This window comes from Carassius auratus, chromosome 29 (assembly GCF_003368295.1).
Source record: "Carassius auratus strain Wakin chromosome 29, ASM336829v1, whole genome shotgun sequence".
NCBI lineage: Eukaryota > Metazoa > Chordata > Actinopteri > Cypriniformes > Cyprinidae > Carassius > Carassius auratus.
This window is the reverse complement of record NC_039271.1, coordinates 3,143,605-3,169,965: the sequence shown is the minus strand read 5'-3', so window position 1 is coordinate 3,169,965 and position 26,361 is coordinate 3,143,605. Positions and strand designations below refer to the sequence as shown.

General features: G+C 36.2%; 1 protein-coding gene across 8 annotated transcripts in view; it reads left to right on the top strand.

Moving 5' to 3' along the window:
- LOC113047862 (diacylglycerol kinase iota-like) overlaps positions 1 to 26,361 on the top strand; it is a 41,485-nt gene that overhangs the window by 7,586 nt on the left and 7,538 nt on the right. Inside the window, exons 1-19 of one of the 8 annotated variants that reach the window (XM_026209200.1) lie at positions 7,029 to 7,295; positions 9,613 to 9,721; positions 11,820 to 11,915; positions 12,292 to 12,366; positions 13,520 to 13,576; positions 13,722 to 13,787; positions 13,870 to 13,938; positions 14,026 to 14,142; positions 14,730 to 14,804; positions 15,017 to 15,112; positions 16,551 to 16,633; positions 18,287 to 18,347; positions 19,502 to 19,615; positions 20,710 to 20,835; positions 20,918 to 20,996; positions 22,313 to 22,368; positions 22,448 to 22,510; positions 22,638 to 22,711; positions 26,221 to 26,332. In XM_026209200.1, the coding sequence (XP_026064985.1) occupies positions 7,057 to 7,295; positions 9,613 to 9,721; positions 11,820 to 11,915; positions 12,292 to 12,366; positions 13,520 to 13,576; positions 13,722 to 13,787; positions 13,870 to 13,938; positions 14,026 to 14,142; positions 14,730 to 14,804; positions 15,017 to 15,112; positions 16,551 to 16,633; positions 18,287 to 18,347; positions 19,502 to 19,615; positions 20,710 to 20,835; positions 20,918 to 20,996; positions 22,313 to 22,368; positions 22,448 to 22,510; positions 22,638 to 22,711; positions 26,221 to 26,332 (1,767 nt within the window). In that variant the 5' untranslated portion in view covers positions 7,029 to 7,056. Of the gene's footprint in view, positions 1 to 7,028; positions 7,296 to 9,612; positions 9,722 to 11,819; positions 11,916 to 12,291; positions 12,367 to 13,519; positions 13,577 to 13,718; positions 13,788 to 13,869; positions 13,939 to 14,025; positions 14,143 to 14,729; positions 14,805 to 15,016; positions 15,113 to 16,550; positions 16,634 to 18,286; positions 18,348 to 19,501; positions 19,616 to 20,709; positions 20,836 to 20,917; positions 20,997 to 22,312; positions 22,369 to 22,447; positions 22,511 to 22,637; positions 22,712 to 26,220; positions 26,333 to 26,361 lie in introns of those variants that run through there. The other 7 variants (XM_026209196.1, XM_026209195.1, XM_026209193.1 and 4 more) reach the window with 7 other exon arrangements.

Here is a 26,361-nt window from a genome sequence, read left to right as displayed (position 1 = left end):
TATAAAGTAGGCTCTTGGGACTCATATTCCGGCCCTGAGCTGTTTCTAATAACTCATGTAGGTGTGCGGTCCGCCCAAGTCCATCTCAGAGCTTTGCTTTTGATGGCAGGGCTATTTTCAGCAGATGGCTGGGTCAGATAGGGGAGAGATGCGTGCTTCCGATGCCTCCCCCACACCTTGCACCAAACACAGAGGTTAATTATGAAGGTTTCAGCAGCCAGAGAAGGAGAACAGAGAGAAGAAAGGGAGAGAGGAGGTTTATATACAGCCAGGAGTGGGATCCATCACTCCCACATACTCTCCCAATGATGCTCTCAATCTCACACACACACACACACACTCACACAAAAGCATCACCGTCACAGTTATATGTAATTATACAGTCCGATCCCACACGCTCCCACTCGCGGAGCCCCTGAGCGCGCACGACGCCGATTGTCACGTTAGTGTATATCTATAACTTGCGAGAACATTGCATGCAGTGCAGCGCGTTCAAACACCTCCTCCTGCAGAAAATATATATGCTTTATGCATTAGGACTGGGTGATCTATTATATTTACAATGACGATTATGATTAATATTTCTGTGCTTTTTTTTGCAACAGTGTCTTGGAAACTTAAAATGGAGTTTGAATGTTTGATTCATTTCCATATTATATCCCATATTCCATATTTTTTGCATTTAAATGTAAATAATGAAATGTGTTCATTTGAAGAAGAACACATTTTGAACTAGTTTATATATATATATATATGCACACAGTATTTTAGATCTTGCATTAAACATTTTGAATCGAATTAGCTCCAGTGGCTTTCAGTTATAATAATGGTGATTTCGGAACAAATTCATTATTAATAAGAAGATACATTTACATTTATGCATTTGGTTGATGCTTTTGTCCAAAGTGACTTGCATTGCATTCATATGCTTGTGGATTCCCGAGGAATCGAACCCATGGCCTGGTATTGACAGAACTAAGTACAATTTGAGCAACAGAACTAAGCACAATTTGAGCAACAGAAAAGCAAAGATAGTGCATTAAATATTGTTAAAATATTTTTGCTATATTTTAGCCATACTATATGTGATGTTGTTGTTGTTACTAAACTCTGAGGGGCCGACCTGACTTGGTTTCCTGTGATTGTTGTTGGCCAAACGACAGACTCTGTGTGTGTGTGTGTGTTTGTGTGTGTGTGTGTTTGTGTGTGTGTGTGTGTGTGTGTGTGTGTGTGTGTGTGTGTGTTTGTCAGGTCACAGACAGTCAAGGGAAGGACACAGAAACTGCATGGGGTCTGGACCTCTCCCTTAAAACACCGGGAAATGTGTCACAGCTGTTTCTGTTGCACTGCAAAGTAATTGAAATAACAAACTTTACATGCAAGAGCAAACTGTGCACATAACGCAGTATTATTGTGCCTGCATTGAATGCGAGCATCAGAGGAGAAATCACTGTTATTTACAGCGTTAATAAAGAGCTGCCATCCTTACTGTTTACCCGCAAGGATTTCCTTTGATGTAAGATGCTATGCTTTAAAAGATAATGAAACCATTTATCAGCAGAAGCTGTTTGTGTTTAAGACGAGCATCGCTAATGCTGTCGTTCACATTTGATTTGAACTAACTACTACTAACCATAAGAATTAGACATTTGGTACACTGTTTGTGCTCCAGACATGAACGATATCTCAGGTTGGGCCGTTTAATGAGTGTTCTGTATCTTTTATAACGGATCATACTTGTAAAAAAGCATGGCAGATGATAATCGTGCAAAAAGGGCACATCGATTTACATTGAAGGAGGGAACTAAGCCAATATCTAGAGACTTGTGGGTGAGCTGGTATGACTGACCCAGTAAGGAAACACCCAGAAAACCCTAATAATGCCTGAGGAGCATTCTAGAATATTATAGCAGGAACATAGCATCTTAGTACCAGAACACTCAGAGCACATAGTATAGCGTCACCAAGTTAAGCACCACTTAATATTTTCTTCATGTTTATATATTCAGTCAATTGAGTGACTGAATTGCTTTCAGTTATTTTTAAGAAATCACTCTTTTGTTTTTTTCCGAGCTGGAGGAATGTAAAATGTGTGGTGTTGCCATGCATGAGGATCTTTAACAGGAGAAAGTGTCAGAACGCAGGAGAGACTGAAATGAATAGAGTAATACGCGATTACCCAGGAGCACTTGGATCCGCGTGAACGGCACTCGCCAAAGCCAGACCGCCCACGGATCCTGCACCCGCTGCACTGCACAAAATCACTCTCTTAATCAGGGTTATTTTCTGGTAGAAATATCCAAACATTCTTAAAAATACCTGAGAAGCAAAATTGCATAAGATAATCAGACAAAAGGAGATTAATGTAGGATAGAGGGATGCAGGGGGAAGAGTGTCTTTACTCCTTCATGTGGTGAAGGACGAGGTGCATGTTGCCCAAAACAGCTGGTCTGCCAGGAGACACTGAAGTTAGACCCTGGCGAGAAGGAAAGTAAGAAGGGTATGGAAGAAGAGAGCAAGATGAAGTGAGAGTTAAGGAGGAAGGTGAGAGGCCGAAGACCTGAGATAATGTGAAGAAAGATAAAGAGAGACTAAAGAGGATTGTTCTTTAAAAACATGTCCTATATATTAATAGCCTTTAGTAGAGGAAGGAAAGAGGGAATGAGAGAAGGGTTGAGGAACAGATTGTCACATCGCCATGAGGAAAGGACACACAACACTCTGCTGTCGCTCATGTGTGAGAGAGAAACAGAGACAGAGCGGAGACAGGACGGACAGAACGACATGTGAAGAATGACAGTCATCACTGGACTGTGGAGGGAAAGTGTGCGTCCCAGAGCGAGGCTGGGTGGTGATGGCTATTAATATCTGAGCCCTGTTGTTTGGGGAGTTGAAGCGGGAAAAAGCCCAGGCTTCCTGTCTGACCTCTGAACCAGCAGGAGGGGAGTTCTGTTGCACACTTATAAGTCCACATTATCCTAAATGCATGTTGGCTTTCAGTGCAATTATTGAAACGCTATAAATTAATATGCTACTACACAATGAATGCATTGCCAAACGAAAGCATTTAAATATTTAAAATACTAGAAAGCTACTCATTCCATGAGTGGCACTGGCACAACTGCACACCTGCTGCCAGTGAAGTTAGTCTGGATATGTATCATGCATTTTTTACGCTGTTATCAGAATCATCAATTAAGCTGAAATGATCGCAAAACACTAAAGATGCGATGATCATTCATCTGTCAGTGAATCAGGCTTGCTGAGCTCGTCCATCATCAGCTCCACCACGGATGTTATCTGGGTTTTCAAGAGCGAGGGTGACATCCCGAGAAGAACAGCAGCAAGTTTGTTCTGTATGTGTGAAAATGTCATATTAAGTAGGCAGATTCCAGTGCCATCCGATTGTACTATGATTGCAGTGTCAGTCAAGAGCCACCATGGAATGTTATCAAATCATTAGGATATTAAGAAAAGATCACGTTCCATATAGATACATTTCCTTTATCTAAAACGTACTTTTGTAAATATATCAAAGCTTAATTTGTGATAAGTAATATGCATTGCTTCATTTGGACAATTTTAAAGGTGATTTTTCTCAGTATTTAGATTTTTTTGCACCCTCAGAAAGCATATTTTTTTCAGCTTTCAGACTGTAAAAAATATGACATGCTATCTGCTTAAAAAAATTATGGTAACAATATTACACGTATTATATTTGAGTAGATTTTAAGGTTGTTCTTTTTAGTGAAATTTACCCAAATAAATTAAGTAAAAATTCCTAAATTATTTAGTTTATGGCACAATAAATGTAATATAATTAGGGAAATGTGCTCATTTATTTTAAGTTTATTCTCAAAAGTCTGTGATTTTTTTAAATGAGATCTGTTTGTATTTTGTTATTTTATCCATTTACAAGACTGTATACAGCCAATCAGCTCAAACAGGAAAATACTTGAGATCTACTGGAAAGTACTGCACTAGCATTAGCAAGGCTACTGCTCATTAAGCAAGGTTATAGTACCTTGAGTAGTACTACAAGAGTAGTATCCAAAGTACAACAAGAGTAGTATCCATAACTACAAGCTCTACTCTTCTGCACAGTGGTAACGATTGCACTGTGCAATGGAAACTTCGATGTTACAGAAACTCTTACAAATGTAACTGAACATTACACATTAATAGATGCCTCCCTTCACTCAAAAACATAAAGTAGCATTTAATTTCAAAATTTACTCTCCATATCCAGCCATATGCAAAGCATGCTGGGAACTAACAATCACCTCTAAAATAAAACTGCAAAATTGAGCTAATTCACTTAAATTAAATAGGCAGCCTTCTTTCCTTAATTATTTTAGTTTAATCAGTTCCCCAATTCAAGCACCAAAACTGCTTAAGTCTCCTAAAACAAACTGAGGAAAACGCATCTCTTGGTTTTATTAGTAAAAAGTCCTCATTATTTTCTATACAACACTGAATCACAGTTTCTTTAATGAAATCCACACATTATTTTTAATTATCACCTTAATTTTTTTGATGAAAATTACAAGACCCATGATTCATTTTTTACAGTGATGATGTATAAGTTAGGGCTGCATGATTAATCACATGCAATTTGCCCTGTGTGTCTCTTTAGTAAAGATGGTTCTGTGATTTTAGTACTAAATATCCATCACCTGTTTTCAAATGGAGCGGCACTTACTAAACAGCCTTAGTTCGTTGACAAGCTACACAATATCGCATTCATAACTGAATGTAATTCATCTGCGATTATGAACTCGATATTTTGTAGCTTGTCAGCGAACTACAGCACTGTATATTGAGTGCCGCTCCATTTGAAAGGAGGTGATGGATATTTAGTACTAATCACAGAACCATCTTTACTAAAGAGACCAGCATGACAGTCGCATACGAGTAATCGTGCAGCCCTAGTATAAATCAAAATTTTGAAAAATTACACTTATGACAAGAGTTTATTTTCTCACTTTTGGTCCACCAGGCCAAATGTATCCATAGTTGAAGAAACCCCCATATATAACTGGATCTGCCCACGGATGTGTCCACCTACCTCTTACTTCCATTTCTTCCCCATGATCCGGTCACAAGTGTGATGTATGTGCTGAGTTTGCGTATGTGTGTGTTTGTGCGTAGCTTTCCTGCCATTGTCAGTGGGTGTGTGTCAGGCTGCAGTGACAGAGCTCAGGGGCAAATGAGAGAAATGTGTCTCCATCCGGCACACACATGAACACATAGTCACAACAACAACAACATCACGGACACACACATACAAAAAGGGAACCTGAGGGAATTCAGCCCCGACACGTATAAACTGAGTGACTAATACTCTGACCACATTTATACAGGAAACATTAGCTATGGTTTAGAAACAGCATCCATGCTTTGGGACTGGGTAAACACCCAAAGCATTCAAAGTAGCTTGCAGGGTCTTGGGTCAAAAAAGTCTTGGATACTCTGAATTAATAGATGCTTTTGTTCAAAGTGACTAGCACCAGACTGTTTCAAGCACAAAACCCTCAAGAGCACAATGGCGATAATTTGTTTCTTGTTGGGAGCAATCTCCAACCTTCTGGTTACTATTTTCCACTTGGTGGGACTCCTGTGTGCTTTAACCAGAGGGTTGCTTGAACCCACCAAGAAACAAGTTAGCCACAAAAACATTAGGAATCCCTCTGGGGATACTGTATGTAATGTATGTCCGACTCCTAAATTTGTCACATAAGAAGACTCGTGAGACACCGGCGTACCATAATTAGATTAACGGATAACAAGACGTGTGCTAAAAATGAAGTACTGTTAATGTGTTTTGTGATGTGATGTTCTTATCTAGAACGCTCTGTATTGCCTCTTGACATACTCTGGTGTTGTTCTGTTCTTCACACTGTTATCAGGTCGCTGCCGGCTTCAGATAAAAGCACAAAGATTGAATTAGTGCTAATCACAGATCTGCCTGAGATTCCTCTTAGGCTCGGGGTCTCGCGGGTGCTCCGCGTACGCATTGATTTTGTTGCTTTTTACCTTGAGCACATCTGTCTCTCGCTAGTGTTTTTTCGCCCCCCAAGTGCTGAGCCTTAGATCTTAATCTCTGGAGTGAGAGGGGGCATGAGAAAAAGGTCCATGTCAAGGACTTTATACTCTGATGAGAGAGAGGAGAGGAAGAAGGATTGTGCTGTGGAGCGCCAGTAGCCTTGAGGAAGTCGGTAATGGTACGGCTCTGAGAAGCTGTCCTTCAAGTGCATGTTCACCAGGAGCCCACGGGCTGGAAGAATCACAGCAAGCACACTGACCCAGTTAGAGAGCTACAAGGAGGGATTGAGCGAACTGAGATAGAGAAAAAAAGAAATAAAGTAAAAACTGAGAGTGACAAGATCAGAGACTCCTCTTGCCAGCATATTCAAACAGATCATGCCTAGATCATTCATTGTCTTCACATTACTTGGTTGACCTCACTTGTGTCAAGACATAGACTTGTGTCAGCCTCATTTTCACTCTTTCATAATCACTAGTCAAATCAAGAAAGAACTTGCTGGAGTATGTCACCTGCCAGGCACGAACTGAAGAACACAGATCCATGAATATTTGATTTTACATAATCAGACTATTCCCAAGAAGCCTTGCATCACCATCGAATTAAGTCACATCCTGTAGAGTCACTATATTACGACTCAATCAGTCTGGGCAGAGCAGAGAGCCAGTCAACTACTCTGGATAAAGTGTCCCTTTGTAACAGGTCGCCCATAGATTGTCTTGCAGAAGGTCAACTTGAGTTACATAATGGACCTTAAAATAGCTTGAAGTGCTAGACGTGAGGCTGACCTTGTGGTTCGGTTCTCTGGAGGTAACGACGGCAATGATGATTGTGAGAGATTCTTGTCTCTGGTGACAGGACAGGATCTGACACCTATACATGCCTCCGGGTTCTCAGGTATCGTCCATCAGGTCTCATCTATCAAACGGCGGATTATCTCAGTGCTACATGGGCAGCGGGAGGTTGTCTGATTGGTTTTGTTGGGCATGCTTTGGCTCTAGCAGGCAGCCATGTGTAACAGTGATGTCAGCCTACCTTGCAGCGGTGGAAGTGAGCCGTCTGCTTGCTTAGCTTTGGATGTTGCTGGGGAAGAGGTGGGAAGCACCCCGGAGTTTAGGAAAAGAGGATACAGGCTGAGAAGGAGAAATGGAGGGTTGATCAAGGCCCAGAAGACCGTAGAGGAGAAGCGAGTTTGCGGGAAAGGGCGGAAGCGGAAGGTGACCTGGTACCACAGGCTTTTTGGCTACAGGTTAGTGACAGTTTTGTGGTCTCTTTGCAAAGTAGTTTCACCAGGTGTTGCTGCACGTCTCTTAAGCAGCAGAACTTCACTCTTTTACTACTTATCTTACTAAAATCGAGAGTGGGCGGTTTGGGAGATGATATCTTAGCGGTGTATGTGGGTTGACACCTGACTTAAAGCGTGGACGGAGTTTTCATCCCACACACAACTACAAAACGTAATTGGCTGAGACAATGGGAGTGGGGACAGAGGTTATGATGCTGACAACAAGATTTAAGACTTAAATACACCAACGGTGGCGTGTGTTGGACTGTTGCCTTGACTACACAGGAGGGATGATATTACCGCAGGGTGTTGTGGGAGGGAGATGAACACACATCCCCTGCATTCGCAAACCCTCTGTTCATTCTTTCATGTCTGCTACTTGGATAAACAGGAACTCGCACTGCAAATTAATACTGGCCGATGATACATGTCACACACATGCACATCATCCTTCTGCAATCTCTCAATGAAGCCAGACCTCTGTCAAAGCTGGATTTAGTAGAACTAATTCCATTATAGCAGTCTCGCTGATTGCTCTTCCTGTCTGTTTCCACCGGCTCTGGATGGCGTGTGGCGTATCCTTTATCTCAAATTGTGTTCCATTCTCCCTGCACGGTGTGCACTCAGTTGATTACTTTCTAGTGAATGTTCTGCCCTCTGTGAAATGACACTGTGTTTACCCAGGACTGATTATACACGCTAATGTATGGTGTCCTTAAACAGTGGACACCGTTGATTGATTTGCTTAATGCCTTGGAATAATATTAAACAGAAATGCGTTACTCATTTACCTGACTGCAATGGGAAAGAGGACATGGAGGTCTCAACCTCTTCTGATGTCTCTATATCAGTCTGTGGATTTGATCATTTTAGTCTAATCCACTGAGACATGTGACACTAATGATTTAGTATTCAGGATGTTTTCTAACGAAAGCTTTCTTACTCAGCTCCTCGTATTGCATGTTTCCTTCACAGCATTTAGTCAATAATGGCTTTTTTTCGATGAATATTTAATCAAATTTCACTTTTTGTTGCTCACAAATCACTCTTCCATTGCTTAGGAGACTCACATTTATGTTTTATTTAAGTATCAACTTTGTTTAAAGAGAAGGTTATTGTTGAGATCTGTTCTGAAACCCTAGAGAAGACATGTTAGATGTTAAAGAGAACCTGGTTTATGTATTTGTCATGTTCTTGGCCTTCCCCACATTTCATCACAGTGGCATATTTCCAACGCACATGTCATCCGGCTCTATTTTTAGCTCGGAGGGTAAAGGTGATCTCGTGACCCTGGCTCCCTCACAAAAGAGCTCGTAACTGGACTCTTGCGATAATTTTAGACGAGGATTTGAAACTTTCAGCAGGGTGTCAGGTATACGGCCCACCATATCCTCATTTGTTCTTCTTTTCACCCCCTTCCTCCACTGCTTGTGTCGTGAGTGTGTGAAATTATACAGCCAGCATTGGGTCACTTTCAATCTTTGCTTCAAAAGGGACGACCATATGGCGCTGTGTGTTTACTATGTTAAATACTGAGCTCTTTGGAGGAAGATCAAGTGGCCGCAGTTTTTGAGGAAGGAGCTTGGAGATTCAGCGAGTTTAGTTACACACTGTAATATGCACAACTTGCAAACAACACAGCTGGAGATATGAAACATGCATGCTACACATTCACTTTGATATATCAGTAGTAAATGCAGGTGTTAATGTACTTCAGAAATGTTTTGGCCATGGTATGCTATAAATCTCCTGACACATATTTTGCTCGTTTTTGTGAATATAAGTTTGAGTAGATCTAATTGTGATTCTGGCGTGGGATGATGGCTAATTCTATGGAAGAATGACAGACAGAAGAAGTGATCAAGTGCAAGTCCCTTGCTGGGACACAAGCACACACACACACAGACACACACACACACACATTGTGTCTAAGAACAATCTTTGCTTATTTCATACCATATGAGGCAGAAGCTCTCTTTGCATGCAGGGAATTATGGGAACTTCCTGGCCAAGCAGACTGGTTAACAGATTGGTCTGGATCATTTTGATACTGGCACAAGGTAGACGGCCATCTCCTGTTGTGTGTGTGTGTGTGTGTGTGTGTGTGTGTGTGTGTTTTCAGTGTGTCCCCGCTTTAGCTCCACGATGACTTGTCCTTTTATGTGCAACAGCAAGGAGCTTCAGCCCAGATGTCAAACCTTCAGTTCAGTAAGGTCTCATTATTTCCTCTTGAATGCGTTTACTCCTGTCTGAAGCTATTTGTGGTCATTCTGCTTTGCAGGAAAGCCATCTCCCGGTCAGGCCTCCAGCATTTGGGTCCGGCCCACAATCCCTTCCCTGCCCTGAGCAATGGACCGGCCAAGGAGCTTCGCAGCACAGTGGACTGGAGCGTAAGTGTTCCTCATCTGTCTTTCACTCCGGTTTTTATTTGAACCCCCTAAAACACCCTAACAACCACCTAATAGCCATCCAGAACCAGTGTTATTTCAGTATTATTTATATACTATTATAGTCTATTTATATAGTGTTACATATGATTCATATTTTAACTTGACTTGCAGTTTTAATTTCATGTAGCTTTATTGTGTTTGTCATTTTTATAAGATTTATTGTTTCTCTTTAAACGTTTCTATTTAGCTTTAATTTATATAAATGTGTATGTGACATAAAAAAATCTAATTTAGTTTTATTTGAGTTACATTTTTGTGATTTTAGTATAGTGTACACTTGAATCTGATTTTATTTCAGTTAGTTGCATTTAGATGTTCTTTCTTGCATTTTTCCGCATAACTTAAATAAGTTTCAAGTGAGCTTTTATTGTCATTTTATTTCAGTTTTAGTTTTGTTTTGAGCTTTTTTTCATTATTATTTTTTTGAATGCCTTTATTTGGCTTAAATATATTATTTATGTTTTTTTTTCAGTAATTTTAGTGCTTCAGCATAAGCGTATTTATTTCAGTTAGCTGTTTTTCATGTAATATTTATTTTTGATATCATTTTATTTTGTTTAGCAACAGTATAGCAATGCAGTGTATACTTGTAATGAGTTTACCACAGGTGGCAATAGTTTACAATGTTTCAGATTTTTTATTTAATGATATATAGAGTGAGTTTTGTGTATAATATGAGAAGTTCCCAGACTTGATCACTAATGTTAGTGTTGAGGATAAGGTTGTGCATTAGTTTTGCACATGTCAGCACATTCGGACTGCTGGCGCGGTTAGTCGTGGGTGGGTCACGCAAAGACAGTTGGCATGACAAAAGAGAGACTCGTTAATCCAGGTGCTGTGTGTACAGATGGAGACCGCTGAGGGGGCGGAGCCCAGCGGGGCACTTCCTGTGCGTCTTAGCTGGCCTTTCCTTCCCCGCTAGTTCCCAATGTGACCAGCGCAGCCATCAAACATTAATGTGCCTTCCTAGAGCTGCTAAGTGTTTATGTGTGTGTGTGTGTGTGTGTGTGTGTGCCATATGAAATAAGTGCTTGTGTTATTTAAATGTGCATTACATGCTCCTATACACTGGTTAAGTCAGTTTATAAAGTACAGATTGATTCAAAGCAGCTTCACAGTAATAAAACAAGAAAGTAACATTTTTTAATATTCCAACATTTTTCAAGAAGGAAATGAATACTGTTGTATTATTGAAGGATTTTGAAATATTAATAATACTGTTATTTTCTTGGTTTAGTACTAGTTTATGTATATTTTAGTTTACAAGCTGCTTTGAATAGATCTTTACCATATAAACCTTTAGATTTATTATTCAGTTCTGTGGAGTTCAATTTAGTTCAGTAAAGAGTAAATGTTAAATAGTTAATTAGTTATGAAGTGAACTCAGAATTACAATGTTAAAAAAAAATATTTTTTTAAAGTTGTAAGTAACAAACACTGTTGGAGTAAATTTCACTTTCTACTTTAAAACTTTGTTTAATTCAATTTTACTCTCCGTTTCTTTTTAATGAACTGTGAAATTTTCTAGCAATTTCCAAGTGAAAATTCAACACCAATTAATTTTTTTTTGCTCAGACTATAAAGCATTTTTCTAGAAAATAGTGTCATTATAAAAAAATAGTCAATTTAGTGTTGATTCAGCTTAGTTTAATAATGATTTGCTACATGCTAATCAGTTAGCACAAGTGGATTTTTTAAATTCTTGAGAGCATTTGATCAATACTTTTGAATTGTTTTCCTGACAGAGTAAAATTTACTTTTAAATGAGCATATATACTAATTTTGTGAGCATTTATGAGTGGACTTGGACATGGACTGTCTCATTTGTAGATTTTGCCCTCAAGTTCTCACATTTGTCTGCTGCATACGTCATTGACACTCAGAAAAGTAACCATTAGAGTCTAAAGTAAGAAAGAACTTGCATCGATTTATGCCTTATGAGGAATAACAGTAAGTTTTATAATAAACAGCCTTCCAAATGAGACATAACCATGTATTAAAAGCCATTAAAGTTTTGATTTTGTGTCTTGATGCGCAGGAGAATGCAGTGAACGGTGACCACCTGTGGCTGGAGACAAATTGCTCCGGTGATCTCTGCTACCTGGGTGAAGAGACGTGCGTGGTCAAGATTGCAGTGAGTATCATGTGGTTAAACAGAGCGGGGAAGTCAGATGATTGCTGTGTTTGCACGGCGAGCTGAAGGCAGAGAAGAGTGCCATTAGAGCTTTTCTTTCATGAGATAATGTGAGGCTGGTGTGTATTGAAAGGAAGAGCCAGCTATTAGTCTGAGAATCTACAGCAGGTAAAAGGATTTTTTCAGGCTTTTGTTAAAGCACTGCGCCACACTCTGATGTTTTCAAAACCGTGGCAATTTATTATTGCCACTTCAAGCAGTTGGCAAAATCCTTCCTTTTTTACTGCTGAAGATGAGAGCATATTCCTGTTACAGTTAGACTGATTGTAGATGTGTGCTCTTGCTCTGTGTTTTGTGCTGTTGGGTTCTCTTTAAGAAGTCGGCTCCCCGGAGGAAGTGTGCCGCCTGTAAGATCGTGGTCCACACGGCGTGTATCGAGGAGCTGGACAAGGTGAGCGGAGGCAGAAATATCTGTTTAATTCATGCACGTCATCAACAGATGAGCATTGACGTTTGTCTCTTCAAACAGACATCAGGAGGATGATGAAATGGCAGGAGATGGTATAATCTAGGTATTGCAGTTATGGTTTTTAGGATCAGGAGTTTTGGGTTCCTGCTGTTGCGGTATTCAAATATAGTTATCAGCGCAATTGGGTGAATATATGTGAAAGAATATCGAGGTAACGGTATATATTGCAATATATATAGTGTCTTGCTGGACATTTTATGAATGTTTTTACTTTGTTGTAATGTCTTTAACAGTTTTAATAGTGTATGTATATAAGGTAAATGGAGATTATTTTTTATTATGGTTTAAAAAAAAATTATATCACACACACGCATATATATATATATATATATATATAATTTCACAATGCATATATTTATATATCATAATTATATCACATTATATAACATTTATCTAACATGAATACATGCTATTAATATAATATATTATATAATAAAATTTTTATATTTTTCTCAGTGCAGTTGCATGAAAGAATATAAAGTTTGCGTTATATATCCCAGTATTTATTGTCATGCTGAAATTTTTATAAAAAATGGTTCATATTTTATTAACTATATGGTAATATCAGTTTTTACGTAATTGTTTGATGTAAAGATATTATAAATTATTTTATTTTTTTAATAGTTCAGAGATTACTTTTAATTCTATTTTAAATCTAATATAATAATATTATATTATAAAAAAAAAACAATATAGTGTAAATGTGTCACGTTGAATTATGTGCTATAATACAATATCATGTAATAGTTCTGTTTATTTGTTTATCAGTGAAACTGCATGAAGAGACAACATGAAATATCAAGCTAACAGTATACATCAAAATGCTTTATATTTTAATAATAATGTAGTTATGTCTGTTTTTGGATAGATTCATGAACTCAATATATTCTAAATTATTTAGAATTATTTAAGTTATTTCCTTTTTAAAACAATTAACTAATTAGTAGTATTAATAATAATATAGTGTTGATGTGTATTTCACATTTAAATTGTATTACATTAATTGTATAATATGAGCTACAACAATAATAGCTTCTCATTTTGTTATATTTCTACTTGAATTGTCTCCTCACAGATCAACTTCCGCTGCAAACCCACTTTCAGAGAGGGTGGCTCGCGATGCCTTAGAGATGTGAGTCCACCTCATCCCCACACGACTTTAAATCATATTTCACACTGAAGTTTGTGATGTACTTATTGTACTCCATGTGCTATGGCAGAATGAACCCTTGTTGGCACGTTTACATGTGACCTGTTGTGTCTGTTTGCGACAGCAGAACGTTTTGAGACATCACTGGGTCCATCGCCGGCGACAGGAAGGGAAGTGTCGTCAGTGCGGAAAAGTACGTCACGCCTTCAGAGTTTATTGTAGGAGTCATATGCAAAAGTCTGGTACGTTCATGCCAACTTTCACTTTAATTTCAGAGTTTCCCGCAGAAGTTCTTCCACAGCAAGGAGATTGTGGCCATCAGCTGCTCCTGGTGCAAGCAGGCAGTGAGTGGCACGTCTCACACAATCTTGCTGGTTTGTGTAATGCAGAATTCTTCCATCTCGATCTCTGTTTATTTTTCTGTCTATCAGTTCCATAACAAGGTCACGTGCTTCATGCTACATCAGATCGAGGAGCCCTGTTCTCTAGGAGCTCACGCCGGGGTCATCATCCCTCCTTCCTGGATCATCAAAGTCAGGAAACCACAGGTATGCACACCTCAGACGGTTTGGGGGGGACATTTTTCATCAGCACTAAAGAGAAGAAGTTATGTTATAATAATATAAAGCTGGCCTGTATGATCTTGTCTTCTGCATTCAGTTACGCTGATCAGATTCGTTTTAAATACGCTTTTAAGCTGCAAGATTTGATATCAGTAACAGTGTGTTTCATAAAACTTGTCTACATATTTTATATGGAGCTTCTGTCATTGTTTCATACATTGCAAAAATGATTTCTTACACTGTTTTTGCCTTATCCAGTACAAATATCTAAACATTAACTGAAATTGAACCGTTTGCATCAGAACCAGAATGACTTAAGATATAAAGACTTGTGTGTGTGTGTGTGTGTGTGTGTGTATATATATATATATATATATATATATATATATATATATATAATTAGAATTAAGTAAGCTTATGCTGGGGGGACTTTGAATTCAAATGGTAAACAAATGTATTTTTCTTACCACATAAGCAAATTTATTTTTAAAAGCTAAAATTTTCTTTACTTTGATAGTATTGATAGTTTGGCTATGTTTTGGCTTAGTTGGCGTATCTCTCCTGTGTCCCAGAGCTCATTTAAAAACTCCACTCGAAGGAAAAAACGGACGTCGTTCAAAAGAAGAGCCAGCAAAAAGGGGACAGATGTGAGTAGATCTGATTCCTGTCCTGTTCCTACTTTTAAATGATGCCATAGTATTTTCTGAGGTTCTTTTTTCCATTAACTCCAGCTCGCGATCTTGTGATCATCTGTCCCTACAGCTTACTGTAGTGGTGTGTGTGTGTGTGTGTGTGTGTGTGTGTGTGTGTGTGTCTGCAAATGTGCACTTACCAAAGTATAATGAAGTGATTTTTGCAGGAATCAAAATGGCGACCATTCATGCTGAAGCCGATGCCCTCTCCGCTGATGAAGCCAGTGCTGGTGTTCGTCAACCCAAAGAGTGGAGGAAACCAGGTGATCCTCTGAATAAAGAGACTAATGGAGGAATAATGTACAGTCATTATAGTACAAGAACCTCTGAAAGGAACATAATGACCAAACAGCTCTACATTAAACTAATTAGCATGATTAAAACATAAATGTACGACGGCGTTTTAGTGCCACGTAAAAAAAATCAACAAAAAACCCCGAAGATTACGAGATTAAAGTCATTATATTTCGAGAATAAAGTCGGAATGTTTCGAGAATAAAAGTCGGAATGTTTCGAGAATAAAAGTCGGAATGTTTCGAGAATAAAAGTCGGAATGTTTCGAGAATAAAAGTCGGAATGTTTCGAGAATAAAAGTCGGAATGTTTCGAGAATAAAAGTCGGAATGTTTCGAGAATAAAAGTCGAAATGTTTCGAGAATAAAAGTCGGAATGTTTCGAGAATAAAAGTCGGAAAGCTTCGAGAATAAAGTCGAAATGTTTAGAGTTTAAATAGTAGAAATTAAAGTTATATTATTTTGAGAGTAGGCCTTTATTGCGGATGTAAATGTCCCGGATCGAGAGCACCGGGAGAAGTTGCAGGATTGATTTGAATATTGTTGCATCCAAGCGGTTGCATCATTTTACCGGGATGAGGAAGAGTCCGTTTTAAACAACTTATTATCAAGAATATGATATTTATTAACCGACTAAACAGGAACAACTTTTTATCTTAACATCAGCTCACACACCCAATCGACATTCCTTCGGGAGGGGTGGGGGGGGGCACTGTAGTTCTCTTATTTAACGCTTTTTTAATACGCTACAAATAAATGTGGGATTATAAGCAGGAATCATACCATGTGTCATACTCGAGGGGAAAATGTTTGGAAATAATATTTAATATCTTCCATTGCATTCATTATTTTTAGTGCGCCAACCACCCAATAGCAATAAGCTTTGTGAAAAAAACAAAAACAAATTATGTGTCTTACAATAATGTATTTTTCAAGCTCTTTAATGATCAGATCGCTGTATTTATGTGAAACAATTCATTAAATTAAACAGTTTTCTTTGTGAAAATTCCAAATATGTGAAAATGTATTCGTTATATTTCAACTTTAATCTCGTAATATTTCGCCTTTACTCTCAAAATATTTAGACTTTAATCTCGTAAAATTTCGACTTTATTCTCAAAATATTTCGACTTTAATCTCGTAAAATTTTGACTTTATTCTCGAAATATTTCAACTTTATTCTCGTAGTATTCCGACTTTATTCTCGAAACATTTAGACTTTATTCTCTTAATATTATGACTTTAATCTTGTAATCTTCTATTTATTTATTTTTTTAACGTGCCACTAAAGCGTCGTCATATGAATGGATGCATTATATGAACAAATCCGTATTTCATGTCCATTTATTTTATAGCATGAGAAGAGAGATCTATGACTAACAATCTCTTGGTCTGTCTGTGCTCCTTAGGGGACGAAGCTGCTGCAGATGTTCATGTGGATCCTGAACCCTCGGCAGGTGTTTGATTTGTCTCAGGGAGGGCCCAGAGAAGCGTGAGTCTCTCGATTTCAGCGCTCTCTTTCATTACATCTCAGATCATCTCTCTCTTCCTCGCTTAATGCACTTTAACCCACCATTTCTTTGTCCTGACCACATTAATTATGTAGCCGTCAGATCTCAGCAGTGAGGGAGTTCAGTGTTCTGCTAGCATCTCTCCCAGCTGCCCACCGCCTCAGTTCGTCTCAGTAATTGAGCCGTGAGGCAGCAAAGCACAGGCGATGGGCTCTGAAGGGCTCTGCTGCTGACAGAGAGAGAGAGAGAGAGAGAGAGAGTGAAGAAGGGAGGGCAGACACAGCTGGGCGGCTGGAGGGCTTTTCTTCTGAGCTGTCTGACAGAGCTGTGATTAAACTCACTCTATTAAATCAGAAAACCAACACACATCCAGTGGCCCCCAAAACATTTAATCCACACTTTAAAATCTCATTGCATTAGAAGGGAAAATGAAAATATCAAACTAAGTGCCATTTATTTCAAAGAAACATTTCACAAATCAATATTTGTAATTGGGTTTACATGATGAATGCACATTCAAAATGAAGTCAAAATGGGTGACACTTCACAGTAAGGTTCAATTTGTTAAATATATTTAATGCATTAACTAACACTAAGTTACAATGAGCACTACACATGTTACAGTATTTATTTAATCTTTGTTGAATATAGTTAATAAGATACAGCAGTGCATTGTTCGTTCATGTTTACTCCGGTCCATTGAATAACATTAATAGATACAACTTTTGATAATATTGTATTATGCAGTATGTAAATATTGGAATCAATATTACCTAAGATGAATAAATGCTTTAGAAGTTTCATTGTTAATTTATGTTAAATAATGTAGTTAATTTAACAAAAGGAAACTTATTGTAAAGTGTTCCCGTAAAAAAAGGCTTTAGAAAACACTTACTGATCTTAATGTTAATTTCAAAATCGATTAATACATTTTAAGCTGTATCTGTCAGTATTATTTAATAGGCCTGAGCTAACATGAGCTAGCAATGAACAGTTATAGTTTTTATTGACTAGTGTTAACAAAGGTGAATAAATACTGTAACAAATGTATTGTTAATGTCAGTAAATACATTAACCGATGTTACTATTATTATCTACTGTACATTTAAGTTCAGTTTGTTAGCATTAGTTAATGCACTAGATACTAATTTAACGAATTTACTAATTATAAATATATTGCATTTATCAATCTAGGTTAATTATTAAATATAGTGTTGTTAATTCCTCTTCTTTTATAATACGTTAACTGATATTTGTTTACACAACTTGAAGCGTTAAATGTACTGCCGTATAAATAAAAATGAACATTAATGAATTAATAAATGCTGTAAAGTTATTGTCTATCGTTAGTTCATGATGCCTAATGCATTAATTTAATGATAATGATTTTCTTTGTCATTACAAAATGGCTTAACGTGAAACATTGTTAGTTAGTTCATGATACTTGTTTTGATATTTTTGTCTAATGCAGTGAAATTCATACTTTTAAATGTGCCTGATGTGTCCAAACACTGTTCATTGTCTTTGAACTGCTCTCATGTCTGGATTTGTTATGCAAAATGGAGTATTCTGTTAATTAGCATGCTAATAATATTCAGTAACACACATGACTATTGTTTCCCTCCGTCCGTCAGGCTGGAATTATACAGGAAAGTGCCAAATCTTCGCATCCTTGCCTGTGGAGGAGATGGAACGGTAAGATGCAGTGTATGCTGGGATGATCAGATTCAGAGGATGTAGAAAAGAATCACATTCTTTAGAATAATCACAGTTTGTTGCTTTGCAGTCTGAAATGCAAACGGCCACAGTTTTTGTTTTATCCAGCTGTAATCACTTTACTCAGCTTCATAACATCCAAGTGAAAGATATAACACCAACAGTTATCACCTTCTCAATGGCACAGAAAGCCATTTGACTGCCAGCTGTGTTCATTTTGATGGTTTTTCAGTCCTTGGTAGTGCAACTGAAGCAAACAATCAGCTATGGGTGGCAAAACACTTACAAAAGTCAGGAGATGGATACAAAATTCAGAGGCTTTATAAATGCCTAGAAGCACAGTGAAGTCTATTATTAAGAAGTGGAAGGTATTGGTATGACACAGAGCCTCCCTGTATCAGGACGTCAAGGAAACCGGTCAGAGAGGTGACCAAGAGGTCTACAGCAAGCTGCAGGAATTTGTGACAAAGAGTGGTCAAATCTGGCCATCCTCTGCCAGAAAGCTGTCAATGGGAAGAAGCTTCATCTTCCAACATGACAATGACCCAAAGCACACAGCAAAACTGAGCACACAGTGGTTGAAGGAGGAAAAGCTGCGTGTCCTTGCATGACCTAGTCAGAGTTCAGACACAAACGCTTGCCATCAAACTGAACTGAACTCAAGCGGTTCTGCAAAGAAGAGGGTGGAAATTTAGCAAAGTCTAGATGTGCAGAGACAAATCCCAACAGACTAAAGGCTGTAATTAAAGCAAAATGTGCTTCAACAAAATACTGACACAAGAGGGTGATCCTTTTCCTAACTCGGTGATTCTGTTTTACATTTTTGTCTGAAATGTTGGTGTTTTATCTTTCACCTGGATGTTTAAGTTGCACTGAGTAAATACAGCTGGATGAAACAAAAACTGATTATTTTAAAGGAGGTGGTTCTTTTCTATACCCACTGTACAGTATGTCCATCCCACATGGAGATTAGACATTTTGGAGGTACCCCCTCTGGCGAACAAGCAGTGAACAAACACTGTAATTAGCTAATGGTGGTTTGCTGTGTCTAATTTCTTGATCTGTGACTTGATTTCCTGAGCGCTCTGGCGTTTCTGACCCTGAGTTTGAGTGGTTTGTCCTCTGTTGTGTAGGTGGGCTGGATCCTCTCCGCTTTAGATGAACTACAAATGAACCCACAACCTCCTGTAGCTGTGCTTCCTCTTGGTACAGGAAATGACCTTGCCAGGACACTGAACTGGGGAGGGGTGAGTCAACTCATCTTTAAATGAAATCATAATTTACTATTTTTATACTCCAGATGTCAGCATTAGTCTGATATGATCAGGCTGCTCTGCTCTGATTGGCTGAGAAGCTGCTGTAAGCGAGGCACTTTTAGTTTTAGTATTCTTAAAATACTAAAAATATGTCTAAATATAAAAAAATATATATATATATATATATATATATATATATATATATATATATATATATATATATATATATATATATATATAAAAATATATTTAGAAATGTCTATACTTTTATGTCATTTATGTTTTTTAAATATATTTTTAAAACGTATGCCTAATTTGTTTTAAAGCTGTCCATGTATCATTTTTATATATATATATATATATTTTAAATGTCTAAATATTGTTTTAAGTCCTAATATCTACAAATGCATTTATATATTTGTAAAGTACGTCCGAAAAAAAAAGATACATCTATTTTAAAAAACAAATAATTTGTTTTGAATGTCTTAACATCAATGAAAATGTCTTTTAATTTTTTTAATATTTTTTTTTTTTAAATTTCTTAAATGTTGTATTAAGCGTCTAAATATACATTTAAGTATGTTCGAAAAATTATATAAAATACATATATATTTTTTTTAAGTGATTAAATTTAATTTAATTTAAAGGTTTAATATTTAAAAAATATATATCTTAATATTTTTTTAAAGTGGAAAAATACAATTTTATGTTTTATTAACAATTTTCCACCCGTGAAAATAAACAGGCTGTATTTGCTGCAATAAGTTATATTTAAAAATGCAATCGAATTAAAATTCATTTAAAAGCTGTAAATCGGTTGTTTTACATTAGTCCGATATGATGGAGCTTCTCTGATGAACGGCGCTCGTTATTTTGGACTTATACTCTGACTGTGTGTCTGAGAAACCCTGGCCTTGGGGTCTGGAGTGTCTCTCAGGTTTTTCTGTGCTTCAATCTAAAGTCTGTTATCAGCAATGAAGCGTGTTTTAATGATTCATATTGACAGTTCTGTGTTTATGCCAGGAGTAAATAGCCGTGGTGTTGGCAAAGACCTCTCAACTCAACATGATCTCTTGCTGTTTCAGGGCTACACAGACGAGCCGGTGTCGAAGGTCTTGTGTCACGTGGAGGACGGGACGGTGGTGCAGCTGGACCGCTGGAATCTGACGGTGGAGCGATCGGCCGTTCAGCCGGAGGAGGGAACGCAGAAGGTGATGTCTGTGTTCATGCAGACAGACACAGTGATTGGGTTGTGTTTATACGCTGCTGATAGATCTGTGTGTGTGTTCTCAGCTTCCTCTAAACGTGTTCAATAACTACTTCAGCCTCGGCTTCGATGCCCACGTCACACTGGAGTTCCACGAGTCCAGAGGTTTGTGACGCTCTGTCCTATCTACGAGGCATTTCATTTTATTTGAATAAATGTATTTTATTACCTGTTAGTCTTAAAAGGTTTAAATGCACTGAAAAAATTCTTTAATCTTTTCATTTTCATTTTCTTAAAAAATAGAAGAGTAAAATGGTTTTACATACAAGTACAAAAAAAATAATAAACACTTCATATTTTTTAAAAATTTCGTAATATATATATTTTAATATAGATATATCTTAATATTTTTTTATAAGACGTCTAAATATTTTAAAAAATATTTTTTTATTTTAAAAATATTTTTATATTTATATAAAATACATATTAATTTAACATTTCTTAATGTCTTAATGTTTAAAAAAAGTATTTTCATATTTAATATCTAAATGTTTTATAAAACACATATAAATCTTTTTTATTTCTTAATATTTCCAAAAAAAAATTTGATTTTATCTATGATATTTTTTGTTTATCTTGAGATTTTTTTTATAAAATGCATCTTAATACGTTTAAAAAAATATTTTAATGTTTAGTCTTTATGCCTTAATATTTTAAATATATCTAAAGATTTTTTGTCTTCATTTATTTTCTGTAATAAAAAATAAGTGTGTGTGTGTGTGTGTTTTAAAAATTTACTTAATATTTTAATTTTGTTGACCTTTTTCCACCCTTTGAATGAAAGAATCTGTATTTTAAATTTAAACTAAAAATGAAATTAAAAAACATTTGCTGCAAAACGAAAAATTCAAATATGAATTAAAATATGTAACATGGATTTGCCTTTTATTCAAATAATATTAAGATTTAATTTCAATTTGAATGTTATAATCATTTTATTATGTTAAATATATTTTAATTTTGTCCATTTTAATTGTATTATAAATAAAAAGATGCATTTTTGTTAATTAGGATTTCAGATTATTATTTAAATGCAGCCATTTCAATATGTTTGAAATTGATTTTTTTTTAATAGATATTTTGTTTTCCAAGGGAATGCATGAACATATTACCAAACCTTTTTTATGTAAATTGTCTTGTAATTTGTGGTGTAGTTCATATTATTGTTCATCCAAGGCAAGCTGCTGAATACTGAATAGCTGTTGATGTCTAAATGTGGGCGGGGTTATGTTAATATGATGACATAACCATGAAACTTAGAGTATATGTGGCACACTGAAAGCTCTTAGTTTAAAAGAGCAAGAAAAATGAAATTTTCAAAATGAATTCTTGACTTAAATAAAATGGTCCTGTTGGCTGAGCTCTTTAAGTATCTGTTCTTTCTCCGAGTCTTAATCATTTGTGGTTGTGTTCCTTCACAGAAGCCAATCCCGAGAAATTCAACAGTCGCTTCCGTAACAAGATGTTCTATGCAGGGGTAAGCAGAGTTCCCGTCTATCTGACAGACTGAGTAAGTGTGTGTTTGAGTGTGTGTGTGTGTGTGTGTGTCCCCTCAGGCGGCGTTCTCTGACTTCCTCCAGCGGAGCTCCAGGGATCTGTCCAAGCACGTCAGGGTGGTGGTGAGTATGAAGCTCTCATGAAGTGCCCACTCCAGTTGTTCCTTTACTCTTATGCTAACTTAGCCATCGTTCACCTGATGTTCTTTTTCAATTAAACTAAAATTAATTTCCTTCTTTATATTGACAGTGTGACGGTACAGATCTCACTCCCAAGATTCAGGAACTGAAGTTTCAGTGCATCGTCTTCTTGAATATTCCCAGGTTTGTGCAAAAATAAAGGGGAAAACTCAGGAACATGCATCCTTTTTTAATCATAAATTATATATATATATATATATATATATATATATATATATATATATATATATATATATATATATATATATACATTTTTTTACATATTTGTATAATTTAATAAATTTTATTATTTCTTTTTATTAATATTAAATGTTTTTTACAAATATATATTAATATTTGAAAAAGCCTATTAATGTATTAATATTAAATGTATAATGTATAAATTATTAATATTAATGTATTAATATTAAAAACACTACTATACAAAATATATATATATATATTAGGGGTGTAACGATACGCGTATTCGTATTGAACCGTTCGGTACGACGCTTTCGGTTCGGTACGCGGTACGCATTATGCATACCGAACGGTTCGTTGGACTAATTAATTATATTTGGAAAAAAAAAAGAGAAATATAATGATATGCGTTCAACAAGGTAGCCCAATAACCCAAACGACGTAACAGGCAACGCCCCTGACACTCCCGAAGAAGAAAAAACACCAACTTATGTTTATGTTATGTTATGACTCAGCAGGCGCTCGCTCACTCAGTACGCGCTGAAGGCTCGTTGCAAAATGGCCAATGCGTTTAACAGACTAGAAAAAGAAGATGACTCTCAAACATATTGTTTGAGATGCATGATTTCATCTATGAGCTGCTCGATCAGAGTGACATGAGAGCCCATCCTTAGAACATTATTTGTAAATCCATGTTATGGTAAGTGTGCACGTGAAGTCTTTGCACACTTTCTGAAATCCACACTGTGGTAAGTTTGCACACTACACTAGTGCTCTGCATTCTTTCTAAAATCCTATATAGTGAGGGCTTCGCGCGGTTGCTTCATTGCTTTAAAAAAAAAAAAAACACCAGCGTGAATACTTGAAACATGTCAACTCATTTACGCCGACATCACCTTATTGTGTCAGTATCTGGGAAAAGACGAAAAAAAGGAGAAACATGCACGCAACAAACTATGCCTGCAGCATTTAGACACCAGTATTATAGCTTACAGGGAATCCAAAGTGCACCCAAACACCAGACCTGTTGGTTATTTTAGGATCTTATATTTCTGGTCTGTTAAATGCATTGGACATTTTGCAATGAGCCTTCAGCGCGTGCTGAGTGAGCGAGCGCCTTAGGGTCCGTTCACATATCGCTCCTAAAAACGCGTGGAAAACGCTAAGCGCGTCTTTCTCCTCCTTTCCAAAGCGCTCGGGCAGAAGCGCTCATGAGGCGTCTGTCTTTGCTAAGCAACAATGACGTGCTCTCTCCATGAGACGCGGAAATTTCAGCAAAGGATAAATGGATTTGCAGCTCTAAAAATCGCTTGCAGTAGCTCTGCTACTAAATTTATTTCAAAATTGCAATCCATATACAACTATGATCAGCTGTTCCTTCATCTTGGCTGAGTTTTCAACGTTGTTATGGGAAAGGATGAAGCTGATTGGTTAGTTCTTGACACATGACCCGCGGTGCGCTTGCGGCATTCTGAAAAGTTGAGATGTTTTTGCATTTTGCTGTATCTAAAACGTACCGAACCGAACCGAACCGAACCGAACCGTGACATCAGTGTATCGTATCGAACCGAACCGTGAATTTTGTGAACCGTTACACCCCTAATATATATATATATATATATATATATATATATATATATATATATATAATTTTGTCTTATTATTATATTTATTTATTTAGCAATTTTTTAAAAAAGAAGTTAATCATTTTAAAGTAAAATACTTACACTTTCTGAATTTCAATATGTAACATTTGCTGCAAATTGAATTTAATAATGTAACCTGGATTAGTCATTTAGTAAACTAATATTGCAATTTAATTTAAATGTGAATGTGTCTAGTTTTAAAACTAAATTTAACACTAATTTAAATGTTTGATTATTTGCTATTTAAAAATGTAATTATATTGCTTGAAGTGGATGGATGTTAAATATGTTAATGAGGATAGCAAAATTATCATTTTAGATATAGTTTAGCTTTAAATGCATTACGCAGACAATACATTTCAACTTGCAATTGCATAGACATTCTGTGACAAAAATATGTCGGTTGTCTTTCAAAACATGTTTTTCTGTCAAGCTTGGTACATTGGAAAAGTGTCTGGGTTAAAGGTCAGCACAAAACAGCTAATAATGGACTTTAACAAACACATTAGTGTTGTACTCAGTGCCAAGAAAAAACAGTTCTGTACAAATGCTTACTGTAATGTTTTTGTCATAACAGTGTTGAAATGCTAAGCTTGAAAAGGTCAATTATAATAAGTGCGACTATAATGAAGCACTGATGAAGACTGTAAGAGACACTTCTGACCTACATGATGTCACTTCCTCAAATATGATTTCAGAAAGATCAAATTATGTTTTAAACTATCCATGAGGGGAAATGTCATAGAATAATAGAGTTTATAGAGTTTATAGAGCATTTTTGCAAAATAATAAAGATAAAATAATTATATATATATATATATATATATATATATACCTCTTAATAATAGTGATGAACCGGGTCATACTGTACAACTGGATGTAAATAAAATATACAAAATATTTGAAAAATATTTATTTTATTTTTTTAACAGAATTACTTTTTTTTTTTTACCATTTGAAATATAATCGTTATCAATAAGGTCATGCTAACTGGAAAAAAAAACATAACAAATTTGTTTATTAGTTGTTATTTTTACTTTACTGAAACATTGAAATATAATGGTTCCATGCAAACTATAAAAACTAATAATATATATATATATATATATATATATATATATATATATATTTTTTTTTTTTTTTTTTTATTACAGAGAATTTAAGTATTTTTAAAAATTCATAATTTTGTAAAATGTCTAAATATGTTAAAATATATTTGTAATAATATATTTTTTTAAGATACGAAATATTTTTCAAGACACATCCAAATATCTTGAAAATATTTATTTTTTAATTTCATGTTTTTTTTTTACTTAATATTAAATGTTTTTTACAAATATATATATTCATATTTGAAAAAGCCTATTAATGTATTAATATTAAATGTATAATGTCTAAATTATTAATATTAATGTATTAATATTAAAAACACTAATATACAAACATATAATAATAAGACAAAATTATATATAATATATATATTTATTTAGCAATTTGTTAAAAAAGAAGTTGAAGAAGTCATTTTTAAAGTCAGAGATGTTTTTCTCACATTATATAACCCTTTAAAATATTATAGTGATGAATAGGGTCATGCAAACTAAAAATCAATGTAAGCTTTTAGTCAATGCTGATTTGCACTGTACGTTAATCACAGTTGAATCTTTCAAATAATGTCAAAAGGATCAGTAGTAAGTTATGAGGACACAAATGGCGTATTTCCTGACTGTCTGCGGGTTTTGTGTTTTCTGTAGTCAAGCTTTAATGAAACATGTCGTCTTGTTCTCCTCATTGCCCCGGTGTCTGCAGGTACTGTGCAGGGACCATGCCGTGGGGCAACACGGGCGACCACCGAGCTTTCGAGCCTCAGAGACATGATGACGGCTGCATCGAGGTGATCGGCTTCACCATGGCCTCACTGGTGAGTGTTTGAGCTCTTTCTGGGAGACT